The 12535-nt window shown below is 37.1% G+C and overlaps 1 protein-coding gene across 7 annotated transcripts in view; it reads left to right on the top strand.

Moving 5' to 3' along the window:
• The window catches only part of CPEB1 (cytoplasmic polyadenylation element binding protein 1), a 107908-nt gene that overhangs the window by 39658 nt on the left and 55715 nt on the right, over positions 1 to 12535 (top strand). For 3 of the 7 annotated variants that reach the window (XM_070358353.1, XM_070358351.1, XM_070358352.1), the window contains exon 3: positions 7713 to 7944. The exons of the other annotated variants lie outside the window; for them this stretch is intronic. In XM_070358353.1, the coding sequence (XP_070214454.1) occupies positions 7821 to 7944 (124 nt within the window). In that variant the 5' untranslated portion in view covers positions 7713 to 7820. The remainder of the gene's footprint in view (positions 1 to 7712; positions 7945 to 12535) is intronic. 7 annotated transcript variants of the gene reach the window in all.

Genomic DNA, 12535 nt, shown 5'->3' with positions numbered 1-12535 from the left:
CACTAGATAATGTGTATTTGTTGTTGGATAGAATGTTCCATGAGCTTTCCAGGTGGCACTGGTGGTAAAGAATCTACCTGCCACTACAGGAGACACAAGATAAGTAGTTTTGATTCCTGGGTGGTGAAGATCCCCTGGATGAGGAAAATGGCAACCCATCCCAGTATTCTTCCCTGAAAAGTTCCATGGACAAGAGAAGCCTGGTGGGCTACAGTTCATGGGGTTGCAAAGAGTCTGACACGACTGAACACACACACACAGTTCCATATATGTCTGTTAAATCTAATTGGTTAATTTTGTTGTTCAGCTGCTGTACTTCCTTATTTAAATATCTTCTGTCATTTATTCACTATTCTGAGTGGGATATTTAAGTCTCTGACTGTTATTGTAGAACTGTTTCTCTCCCTTCAGTTCTTAAGTTTTGCTTCATACATTTTGATAATTATATATTGTATAGTTATATTGAGGGTTTTAGTAACATACAGAGTCTCTTCTTGTCTGTATTAACTTTTCCGTGTCTGTTTGGCCTGCCTTTAGTGTGGCATCCCGGCTGTCTGCTGGTTGCTGTTCGTGTGTAATATCTTTCTATGTCCTTTCACTTTCCTTCTGTTTCTGTCTTTGGATCTCAGGTGAGTCTCTTGTAGTGAGATCTATGGGATCAGGTGTTTTTATCCATTCTGCATATCTCTGTTTTTTGATTGGAGAGTTTAATCCATTTATATCATTTAATTGCTGATAAGGAGAAGACTGAGATCAAATTGACAACATCCGCTGGATCACAGAATAAGCAAGAGAATTCCAGAAAAACATATGCTTCATTGACCACGTTAAAGCCTTTGACTTTGTGGATCACAACAAACTGTGGAAAATTCTTCAAGAGGAAGGAATACCAGATCACCTTACCTGCCTCCTGGCAAAACCTGTATGCAGGTCAAGAGGCAACAGTTAAGAGCCAGACATGGAACAATGGACTGGTTTCAAATAGGGAAAGAAGTACATCAAGGCTATATATTGTCACCCTGCTTATTTAACTTATATGCAAAGTACATCATGCAAAATGCTGGGCTGGAGGAAGCACAAGCTGGAATCAGGATCAGAGGGAGAAATATCAATAACCTCAGAGATGCAGATGACACCACCCTTATGGCAGAAAGTGAAGAACTAAAGAGCCTCTTGATGAAGGTAAAAGAGGACAGTGAAAAAGCTGGCTTAAAACTCAACATTCAGAAAATGAGTTCATGGCACCCATCACTTCATGGCAAATAGATGGGGGAAACAATGGAAATGGTGACAGACTTTATTTTCTTGGGCTCCAAAATCAATGCAGATGGTGACTGCAGCCTTTAAATTAAAAGACGCTTGCTCCTTGGATGAAAAGCTATGACCAGCTTAGCATATTAAAAAGGAGAGATGTTAATTTGCCAGCACGGGTCCACATAGTCACAGCTATAGTTTTTCCAGTAGTCATGGTGGATGTGAGAGTTGGACCTTAAAGAAGGCCGAGTGCCGAAGGATTGATGCTTTTGAACTGTGGTGTTGGAGAAGACTCATGAGAGCCCCTTGGACTGCAAGGAGATCAAACCAGACAATCCTAAAGGAAATCAATCCTGAATATTCACTGGAAGGACTGATGGTGAAGCTGAAGCTCCAATACTTTGGCCACCTAATGTGAAGAGCTGACTCATTAGAGAAGACCCTGATGCTGGGAAAGATTGAAGGCAGGAGCAGAAGGGGACAGCAGAGGACAAGATGGTTAAATGGCATCACCTACTCAATGGGCATGAGTTTGAACAAGCTCTGGGAGATGGTGAAGGACAGGGACGCCTGGTGTGCTGCAGTCCATGGGGTCACAAAGTGTTGGACATGACTAAGTGACTGAAAAACAGCAACAAAGGAGAAGACTGACTTTTACCATTTTTCCTATATGCCTTATAGCCTTTTGTCTCTCATTTTTCTGCATTCTTGTCTTCTGTGTTTAGTTGATGTTTTTATAGTGAAATGTTTAAATTCCTTCTTAATTTTTTGGTGTGTAAATTCTGTAGCTATTTTTGTGGTTGCCATGGGGATTACATTTAATGTCAAAGTTATAAGACTATAATTTGAGTTTACAGCAGCTTAACTTCAATAACATAGAAAAATTTCTGCTCTTCTGCAGCTCTGTTCCCACCCCTTTCCGTTTTTGATGTCATAAAATTACGTCTTTATACTAGTGTGTACCTCAAAAGATAAACTTAAAATTCTTTCAGATGCGTTAGTCCCCTAAATTATGTAGACAATAAGATTGGGAGTTATAAACAAAAGTTACAGTAATATTAGCTTTTACATTGTTTTTTTTTCCTTAAATGTATCAGTCTCTTAGATAATGTAGAAAAAGGATACAGCTACCAGCCCTTGTTAACAGTCATGCTTGCTTTTGTAATTGCCTGTGTATTTCTGTGTATTGAGATCTTTTTTCCTCCATGTGGTTTCAGGTTACTGCCCGGTGTCCTCTCATTTCCCCTTGCTGGGCTGCTTTTCTTACAGGGCAGGTTGGTCACAAGCTCCCTCAGCTTTTGTTTATCTGGACATATCCTAGATTTCTCCGTCACTTTTGAAGGACAGTTTTGCTGGGTACAGGATTCTCAGTTGAGAGTTCTTTTTCTTTTAACAATTTGACTCTCAGCCCTCAGTTTTCTGGCCTCAATGGCTTCTGATAAGAAATCTGTTGATAATCTTATTGAGGATCCTTGTATGTGATGATTTGCTTCTCTCTGCTCCTTTTAAGGTCCTCTGTGTCTTTTTTCTTAAAAATTTGATTATAATGTGGCTTGGTGTGAGTCTCTTAGAGTTCACCTCACTTGGAGTTTTTTCGACCTTCATTGTTTATATTCATTTTAATCAAATTTCAGAAGTTCCCAACCATTATCTCTTATCAGATATTCTCTCTGCCTCCATCCCCACATCCCCTCCTCCTGGGATTCTCAGGATGAATTTGTTAGTCTACTTAATGGTGTCCCACATGTCCCTGGTGTTCTGTTCATTTACCTTAAATCTTTATTTAAAAGTATCTATTTACTTTTTGGCTCTGGTGGGTCTTTGTAGTGGTACAGAGGCTTTTTCTAGTTGTGGCGAGTCGAGGCTACTCTCTAGTTGTGGCACGTGGGCTTCTCATTACAGTGGCTTCTTCCATTGCAGAGCACAGGCTCCAGAGTGCATGGGCTTAGTTGCAGCATGCAGGATCTTAGTTCCCAGACCAGGGATAGAACACATGCCCTTGCATTGCAAGGTAAATTCTTAATCACTGAACCATGAGGGAAATCCCTTAAATCTTTTTTCTTTCTGTTCGTAAGTCTTGACAGTTTTCATTGTGCTATCTTTAGGTTCACTGATTCCTTCTGCTTGGTCAAATATACTGTTGAAACTATCTAGTGAAATTTTCATTTCGGTTAGCGCATTTTTCAGCTGCAGAATTTCTTTTTTCGTTTTGTTTTGAGGTTCTCTCTCTCTCTCTCTCTCTCTCTCTCTCTCTCTCTCTCTCTCTCTCTCTCTCTCTCTCGTCCATGCTGTGCAACTTGTGGGATCTGAGTCCTCTGACCAGGGATTGAACTTGGGCCCTTGGCAATGAGAGTTCAGTGTCCTAATCACCAGACTGCCAGGAAATTCCTAGGTTTTCTCTCTTTGTGGACATTTCCATTGTTCATTTCACACATTGTTTTCTTGACTTTCTCTACATCCTCCTTTAGTTCTTTGAGTATTTTCAAGATCATTGTTTAAATTCTTTGGCATATTTGCCATTAGGTCTTTTTCAGGGACAGTTTTACTGATTTTTTTTTTTTTTTTTGAATGGGCCATACTATCCTATTTCTTTGTATGCCTTGTGATTTTTTTCATTGGATGCTGTATGTTTGAATCTAATAATATGGTAAGTCTGGAAAATTAATTCTCCTTCTCACCCATAGTTTGCTGTTTTTATGGTTTTGCTTTGTTTTGGTTATTGTAGCCTGCTTTTGTCAAGGATCAGCCTGAGGAGTCCCCACAGGTGTTTACTGAGCCTTGCCCTGGGCACATGCAGCCGCATCTAATTTTCCCCATACATGCAGTTGTTTTAGAATGCCGTAGTCTTTAATATCTGGCTCCCATGAGAAAAGGTGAAAAATAAAAGATGAAAGTGAGGGGCAAGGTTGGGGGAATGGCACCAACCCATTTAATCTTGTGCAAGCCACTTCAGCTGGAGGCGGTGGGCCTTGCAGCAATTGAATAGTGCAACAACAAGATGCAAGAATGGCTGCCTACCTGTGTCTGGACCTTTGTGATCAGAAGGAACAGTCAGTGATCAGAGCACAGATCACAGTATTTGCAGGAGACGGTCCTTTTTGCATACTCTTACTCCCACAAACTGTCCTAACTGTTACAGGAACATGTGGGCATAGATGGCTTTTACTGTGCTGAGAGATGAAATTGACTGAAATTAACAGCCATTTACCTTCTGAGTTTTCCCTTTGAAGTTGCAAACCTTCAACAGACTTCAGCAGAGTCCTGAAATAGTTGCATCCTTATAGATTCAGCTAGTACAGTTGTTGCCTAGCTGGTGAGACAGATTCCTGGTGCTTCCTCCTCTTCCGTCTTCCCAGAACCCTCCTAACACTTAGGATTTTAGTTGTAGTTTTGATGTGTGATATGCATACATCATGTATTTAGATTTTAGTAACTTCCACTGGTTTCTTAGATTATCATTTTTTACTTAGTTCATTTTTGGACTGGTTTGCTTGACTTTCTTAAATTAAGGGTACCATACTTAAGAAATTGCTAAAACCATTGTACACACTAATAAATTATACAGTACCCACATAAGTACTACTCTCATTACCAGTACCCCCAAAGACCCCCATGTTTTCCCTAAAGATCACATTTCCCTTTCTCCAGATGCAATCATTATTTTTCTGTGTTTTCTTTGATGTATGTTATTCCCATGCCTATAAAACTAAAATGTATCTAAAATTTGAACTTTATTGTATGCTTTTATGAAACTCATTCATGTTGCATGCAACTGTAATTTGTTAACATTGATGGCTGTATAGAGTATCATGAAATACCTAACAGTTTTCAGTTTTGATGTTCAACTTTTAGGTTGTTTCTAGTTTGGGGCTGTTAAACAGTGATGGAATGATTTTTTTGTGCATGAATCCTGACACACAAGCTCCCTAAGTTTGAGATTCTTTAAAATTAATAGATAATTCCAAACTTCCCAAACAAACTGTACTATTTTACAGTACTTTCCCACCAGCAGGGTGTGTTAATGCCAGCTGCTTCATACCAGCATCAAGTACTGAAATTATCAACTCTTCTTCATGTAGCTGTTCTTGTGGATAGAATGTTACCCATTATGGTTTAAAATTTGTATCTTCCGAATACCTACTGAGGTTTTAACATTTTCATGCTGTTGGCCACTTCAAATACTGTCCTACCGTGTAGTTACGCAGTCGTGGATGCTGTTCTCAGTTGGGCGAGTCAGATTTGTAGGCAGTATTTATTCTGGCGGAGACCTTTGTTGGATACATGCATTGCTAATATTTCCCGCATTTGGGGCTTATCTTTTTAGTCTCCTAATGTTGTCTTTTGATGATGATAAGTTCTTCATTTTAAGATGGTTCCAATTAATTGATTTTTTTAAATTTTCAGTTAGCATTTTCATGCCATACTTCAGAAATCTTTCTCTTTTGAGGAAACGAGGATGTTTCTTGTGTTAATCTTTGAGAAGCCTTCTTGGTTGACTCTTTGGATAATATTGTAGACGGAATTATTTAAAAATTTGTTTCCTAATTATTTTCTAGTACATAGAAAAAAAGCTTTTTGCATATTACCTTCAGTGAACTTGATAAATTTACTTCATAAACTTGCTAAACACCAGCAAGAGTTTACTTATAGATTCTTAAGGAATTTTCTACATACACAAATACATTGTCTGCAGATTGTGAATGTTTTGTTCTTTCCAGTCCTTCTACTTTTTTCCCATTACTTATTTCACTGGCTTCGGTTATGCAGTAGAGTGTTGAATAAAAGTGACAATGACAAGCATCTTTTGTCTTGTTTCTGGTCTTGTGGGAGGGGTTACAGGAATGGGCGTTTTCAGCATTTCACCATTGAGTGTTAGCTGAAGTTTTTTAGATACTCTTTTACTTGGCTAAGGAAATTAATTTATTTTTAGAATTTGCTGAGAAGGCTTTTTGAAAGTCATGATTGGATGTTAAATGATTTCAGGTTTTTCTGCATCTGTTCATTTGAATTTTCTCATTCTAAAAAAAAAATATGTGGGTTTGGGACATTCCTGGTGGGCCAGTGATTGAGAATCTGCCTTTCAATGCAGGGGATACAGTTCCATCCCTGGTTGGGGAACTGAGATCCCATGTGCTGCAGGGTAACTAAACCCGCAACAAGAGATGCCTGCGTGCTGCAGTGAAGACCCAGCGGAGCCAAAAGATTTAAAGCAATTAAAAACAAAACAACACGTGTAGATAACGTTTAGAAAAGAATACCCAAGTAAACCCAACTTGGCATTAAACCATGCTTGGAATAAACACAACTTGGTGATTAAGTAGTTTATTTAGTGTATTGCTGGAATTGATTTGCAAATGTTGTCTTTAGGATTTTTGTGTTAATGCATTTGAGATCAGCTTGTAATTTTCCTTCCTTAAAATATCTTGGTATCAGGGTTATACTGGCCTCTTGAAACGAAAGAGAAAGTTCCTTTTTTTCCTGTTCTTTGGGAGAAAGTTTGTACAATTTACAGTACTTGTCCTTAAGTTTTGGTTTTATTTACTGGGGAAACAACCTGTGCCTGGAGTGTTTTGTTTATTTTTTGAGGGAATGGTTTAAATTATGGGTTCAGTTTTTTTTTTTTTTAACTAGATAAAGAATTATTTATATACTCTGTTTCTTTTAAGTTTTGGTAAGTTGAGTTTTTCTAGGAATTTCTCCATTGCATTTAAAATTTCAGGTTCATTGACATAAATTTATATATAATAGCTATTCTTTGTTTTAAAGTTACCAGTATTCTTTATTTCCTTTTACTTAGGTATAATTGACATTTACAATGTTACTAAATTTAGGTGTATAACATATTTGATATTGGTATATACTGTGACGTGATCACCACAGTAAGCCTAAGTAACATATCATCATACATAGTTAAAGAATTTTTTCTTGTGATGAGAACTTTTAAGATTTATTCTCTTAGCAGTTTTAAAATTTGCAGTGCTGCTGCCTCTGTTTAGGCACTAAGTCATGTCCAACTCTTTGCAACCCTGTGAACTGTAGCCCACCAGGCTCTGTCCATGGGATTTCCCAGGCAAGAATACCAGAGTGGGTTGCCATTTCCTTCTCCAGGGGATCTTCTTGACCCAAGGATCTAACCCAAGTCTTCTCCTTGGCAGGCAGATTGTTTACTGCTGAGCCAACTGTAGATACCAGGCTGTACATTACATCCCTTTGACTTATTTTGTAATTGGAAATTGCCCATTTCTTCACTCATTCCCCATTTCTTCCCACCCCACATCTGACAGTCTCCAATGTGTCTTTGTATCTGTGAACTTGGTGGCAATATTTTTTTTTCATTTTTAGATTCCATGTGTAAGTGAGATCATGTAATACTTGTCCTTCTCTGACTTATTTCCCTTAGCATAATGCCCTCCATACATGTTGTCACAAATGGCAAGATTTCATTTTTTTTTTTACAGCTGAATAATATTCGGGCTTCCCTGGTGGCTCAGACGGTAAAGAATACGCCAGCAATGTGGGAGACCTGGTTTTGATCCCTGGGTTGGGAAGATCCCCTGCAAGAGGGCATGGCAGCCCACTCCAGTATTCTTGCCTGGAGAATCTCCATGGACCGAGGAGCCTGGTGGGCTACAGTCCATGGGTCGCAAAGAGTGGGACATGACTGTGCAACTAAGCAGCAGCAATATTCTGGTGAATATTCTATTTACATTGTATTTATCAGTTTATCTGTTGATAAACCCTTTGGTTGTGTCCATATTTTGGCTCTTGTAACAAATGCTGCAGTGAACCTGGGGGTGCACGTATCTTTTCAAGTTGTGTTTTCATTTTCTTCAGATAAATAACCAGAAATAGAATGTCAAGATCATATGATAGTTCCAGTTTTAATTTTTAAGCCTCCATGCTGTTTCCTGTGACGGCTATGCCAGTTCCCACCTACAGTGCACAGGGGTTCCTTTTGTCTGCACCCTCACCAACACTCATTATTTCTTATCTTTCTGATAGTAACCCTTCTAACAAGTGTGAGGTGATAACTCATTGTGGTTTTGGCTTGCATTTCCCTGATGATTAGAGATGTGTAAAGCATCTTTTCATAGACCTTTTGGCCAACTGTGTATCTTCTCTGTAAAATGTCTGTTTTGGTCCTCTGCCCATTTTTTTCTTAAAAAAATTTTTTTTTTTTTGCTTTTAAGTTGTATATATTTTCTGTGTATTTTGAATATTAACCTCTTACCAGATATATGATTGGCAAATACTTTCTTCCGTTCAGTAGATCACTATTTCATTTTGTTGCCAGTATATTTACTGACATCTTGACAATGATAAGCTGTACTTTTTTTTCCTTTTAGTTAATTGTTTTAAAGATGAACTTTTGGCTTTGAATTTTGTACCCCACGCTGATGTATTTTTATATGTCAGTTAGTTTTTTTTCTTTTCTTCCTATTGCTTTCTTTGGGCTTTATTCATTGTTTTTCTAAATTCTTGAAGAGGACGTACTTAGAGTATGGTATTTTAGATACTATATATAACGGCCGACACATATATAATGTGTCGACCATTTTAAAATGTACAATTCGGTGGTTTTAGTGTACTCAAAAAATCGTGAAACCGTATCATTCGTTTCTTAGTTCCAGAACATTTTCATCACATCAAAAAGAAGACCCCCTACCTATTAAATGTCACTCCTATCTACCATTCTCCCATACCTTGGCACCACTAACCTGCTTTTAATCTCCATGGATTTGCCCACCCTGAGTATTTCATGTGTGGAATGATGGACTATTTGGTCTTTTATGTTGAGCTTCTTTCACTTAACATAGTATTTTCAACATCCATCCGTGTTGTACCATGAATCAGAACATCGTTCCTTGTTCTGGTTGAATAATATTTCATAATATGGACTTGTCACATTTTCTTTATCCATTCATCAAAACGACTATTTTGGGTGGTTTCTGCTTTTGGCTATTATGAATAACACTGTTAAGAACATTTATACAGAAGTTTTTACATGGAAATATGTTTTCACTTTTCTTAGGTACATACCTAGAGTGAGTTTTTGGATCATGTAGTATCTCACTGCTTAACTTTTTGATAAACTGCCAAACTGTTTTCCAAAGCAGCTGCCCCATTCTCCTTTCCAACCAGCAGTGTATGAGGGTTTCGATATCCTCATCAGTACTCTTAATTATCTTTTTTATTATAGCCATTCTAGTGGGTGTGACGTTTTATCTCATTGTCACTTTGATTTTTCTAATCATGTTGAGCTTATTGGCTGTTTTGTATTTTCTTTGGACAAATATCTCTCTAAATCCCTAGCTAATTTTATTTATTTATTTATTTTTACTGTTGAGCTTTGAGTTCTTTATATAGCCTAGATGTTGCACTCTTACCAGATGTATGATTTGCAAATATTTTCTCCATTCTGTGGCTTGTCTCTTCGTTTTCTTGATAGTGTCTTCTCTCCTAGCACAAAAGTTTTTAATTTTGATGAAGTCTGATTTGTTTATTTTTGCCCCTTTTTGGTTGTTAGTATTTTTGGTATCATATCTGAGATACCATTGGCTCATCAGTGTTGCAAAGGTTTATCCCTATGTTGTCTTTTAAAGTTTTCTAGCTTTAGTTATCACATTTAGCTTTATGATCCATTTTTTGTTAATTTTTAAATGTGTTGTAGGATGAGCATCCCAACTTCATTCTTTTGCTTGCAGATACTCAATTGTCCAAGAACTATTTGTCGAAAAGAATATTCTTTCCCCACTGAATGATCTTGGCATTCTTGTAGAAAATCAGTTGACCATAAATGCCAGGATTTATTTCTGAATTTGCAGTTCTATCCCATTGATAAAGCCAGTACCACACAGTCTTGATTACTGTAGCCTGGTAGTACATTTTGAAATTGGGAAATATAAGTCTTCCAACAAGTCTGAGGTGGCTTGAGGTATTCATGGTCACTTACATTTCCATATGAATTTTAAGACCAGGTTGTTAATTTCTGCAGAACAAGCAATTGAGACTTTGATCTGTAGCTTGATTTGCAAACTGTTGCTATTTTAATAGTAAGTCTTTCAACCAGTGAGCATGAGATACTGTTAATTTCTTTTCAGCAGTGCTTTATAGTTTTCTATGTATGTCTCTGTACTTTATTTGTAAGTTTTTTTTTTAATGCTGTTGTAAATGAAATTTTTTTCTTAATTTCCTTTTCAGTTTATTCATTGCTAGTGTATAGAAATAGAACTATTTTTATGTATTGATGTTGTATTAATACCTGCCACTTTGCTAAACTGAGTGTTAGCTCTAATTGTTTTTTTGTGGATTCCTTAGGACTGTCTTTATCTAAGATCATGTCTTCTGCAAATAGTTTAATTTTTCCTTTCCAATCTAAACGTCTTTTACTTAGATTGCTGCCCAATTGCTCTCACTAGAAACTTCAATGCAATTTTGAATAAGAATTGTAAGAAGTAGGTATTCTTGTCTTATTCCAGTCATATGGGGAAAGTTTTCAGTCTTTGACCATTAAATATAAGGTTAGATATGGGGTTTTGGGGGCCTCCCTGGTGGCTCAGAGGTAAAGCACTTGCCTGCAATGCGGGAGACCCAGGTTTGATCCCTCGTAGGGAAGATCCCCTGGAGGAGGAAATGGCAACCCACTCCGGTGTTCTTGCCTGGAGAATCCCATGGACGGAGGAGCCTGGTGGGCCGCAGTCCGTGGGGTCACAAAGAGTCAGACACGACTGAGCAACTTCACTTTCACTTTATCAGGTTGAGATTGTTCCTTTCTGTCTTTAGTTTATGGAATTTTTTAAATCAGGAAAGGGTGTTTTATTTTGTTAAATATTTTTTTATGGGTCTATTGAGATGATTAAGTACTTTTTGTCCTAGTATGGTATATTTCACTGATCAGTTATCAAGTGTTGAATCAGCCTTGCATTTTGGGGAAAAGTCTGATTGGGTCATGATGTGTAATCTTTTTTATATGCTACCACATTTGTTTTGCTAGCATTTTGTGAAGGATTTATGTGTTTAAATTTGTAAGGGCTATAGGTCTGATTTTCTTGTGATGTCTTTGTCTACTTTTGGTTATCGGGGCATACTGACCTCAGGACTGAATTGTTAAGTATTCTCTTCTCTTCCCTTTTTTTGGGTGGGAAGATGAAGAATTGTAATTGTAATTATGAAGAATTGTAATTTCTTTTTAAGAATTGAAGAATACTTCAATTGGTGAATTTGAAGAATTCACCAATAAGGCCATTTGGCCCTGGACTTTTCTTTGTGGGAAGTTTTTTGATTATTGTTCAGGTTGTTTGTTTATTGTAGATATATTCAAATTGCCTATTTCTTTTTATATCAGTTTCAGTAATTTGTGCCTTTGTAAAAATTTATTTCAAACAGGTTTTCTAATTTGACATACAGTTATACAAGAGATAGTGACCTCTTTTAGTTTCTATAACCCCTTTTTATTTCTTTTAAGGTTGGTAGTAATGTTGTCACTTTCATTACTGATTTTAGTAATTTGAGTCCTTGATCCTCCCCACCCCGCCCCTTGATCAGTCTAGCTTAAGGTTTGTCAATTTTGCAAGTGTTTCAAGGAACTAACTTTTGGTTCTATTGACTTTTCTCTATAGTTTTTCTAGTCTTTATTTCTGCTTTAATCTTTGTTACTTTGTCTCTTCTGCTTGCTTTTTGGTTTTGTTTGTTTCCTGGCTGTTTTTCTAGTTCCATAAGGCATAATGTTAGGTAATTCATTAAAGGTCTTTTTTAGTATAGGCACTTACAACTTTTCAAGTATTGCTTTCACTGTATGACTTAAATTTTAATATTTTGTTTCTTCATTCATTTTGTTTTTTCCATGTGATTTCTTCTTTGAGCTACTGCCTGTGTTTAATTTCCATATTCATGAATTTTCCATTTTTTTCTTTTACAGATCTGACTCTATTGTGTTCAGAGAATATTCTTTGTATGATTTGAAGCCTTTCAAATTTGTTGTTTTATGCAGTTACATTTGGTCTGTCTTGGAGAATGTTCAGTATCCACTTAAGAAAGCTGTGATTTCTGCTGTTACTGGATGGAGTGTGTTAGGGATGGCTTTGGTTCTAGCTGGTTCATAGTGTTCACGTCTTCTTTTTCCTGCTGATCTTCTGTTTCCTTGTCCTTTTCACTATTGAAATTGTGGTATTGATGTTTCCAACTACTGCTGTGAAATACCTATTTATCCTATCAATTGTCAGTTTTTACTTCGTATATTTTAGTGTTCTGCTTTTAGGTTCATCTGTGTTTATAACTGCTA

Source organism: Bos mutus, chromosome 21 (genome assembly GCF_027580195.1).
Source record: "Bos mutus isolate GX-2022 chromosome 21, NWIPB_WYAK_1.1, whole genome shotgun sequence".
In the NCBI taxonomy this organism is placed as follows: Eukaryota; Metazoa; Chordata; class Mammalia; order Artiodactyla; family Bovidae; genus Bos; species Bos mutus.
The sequence above is the reverse complement of the archived record's forward strand: the minus strand, read 5'-3'. Positions and strand labels throughout refer to the sequence as shown.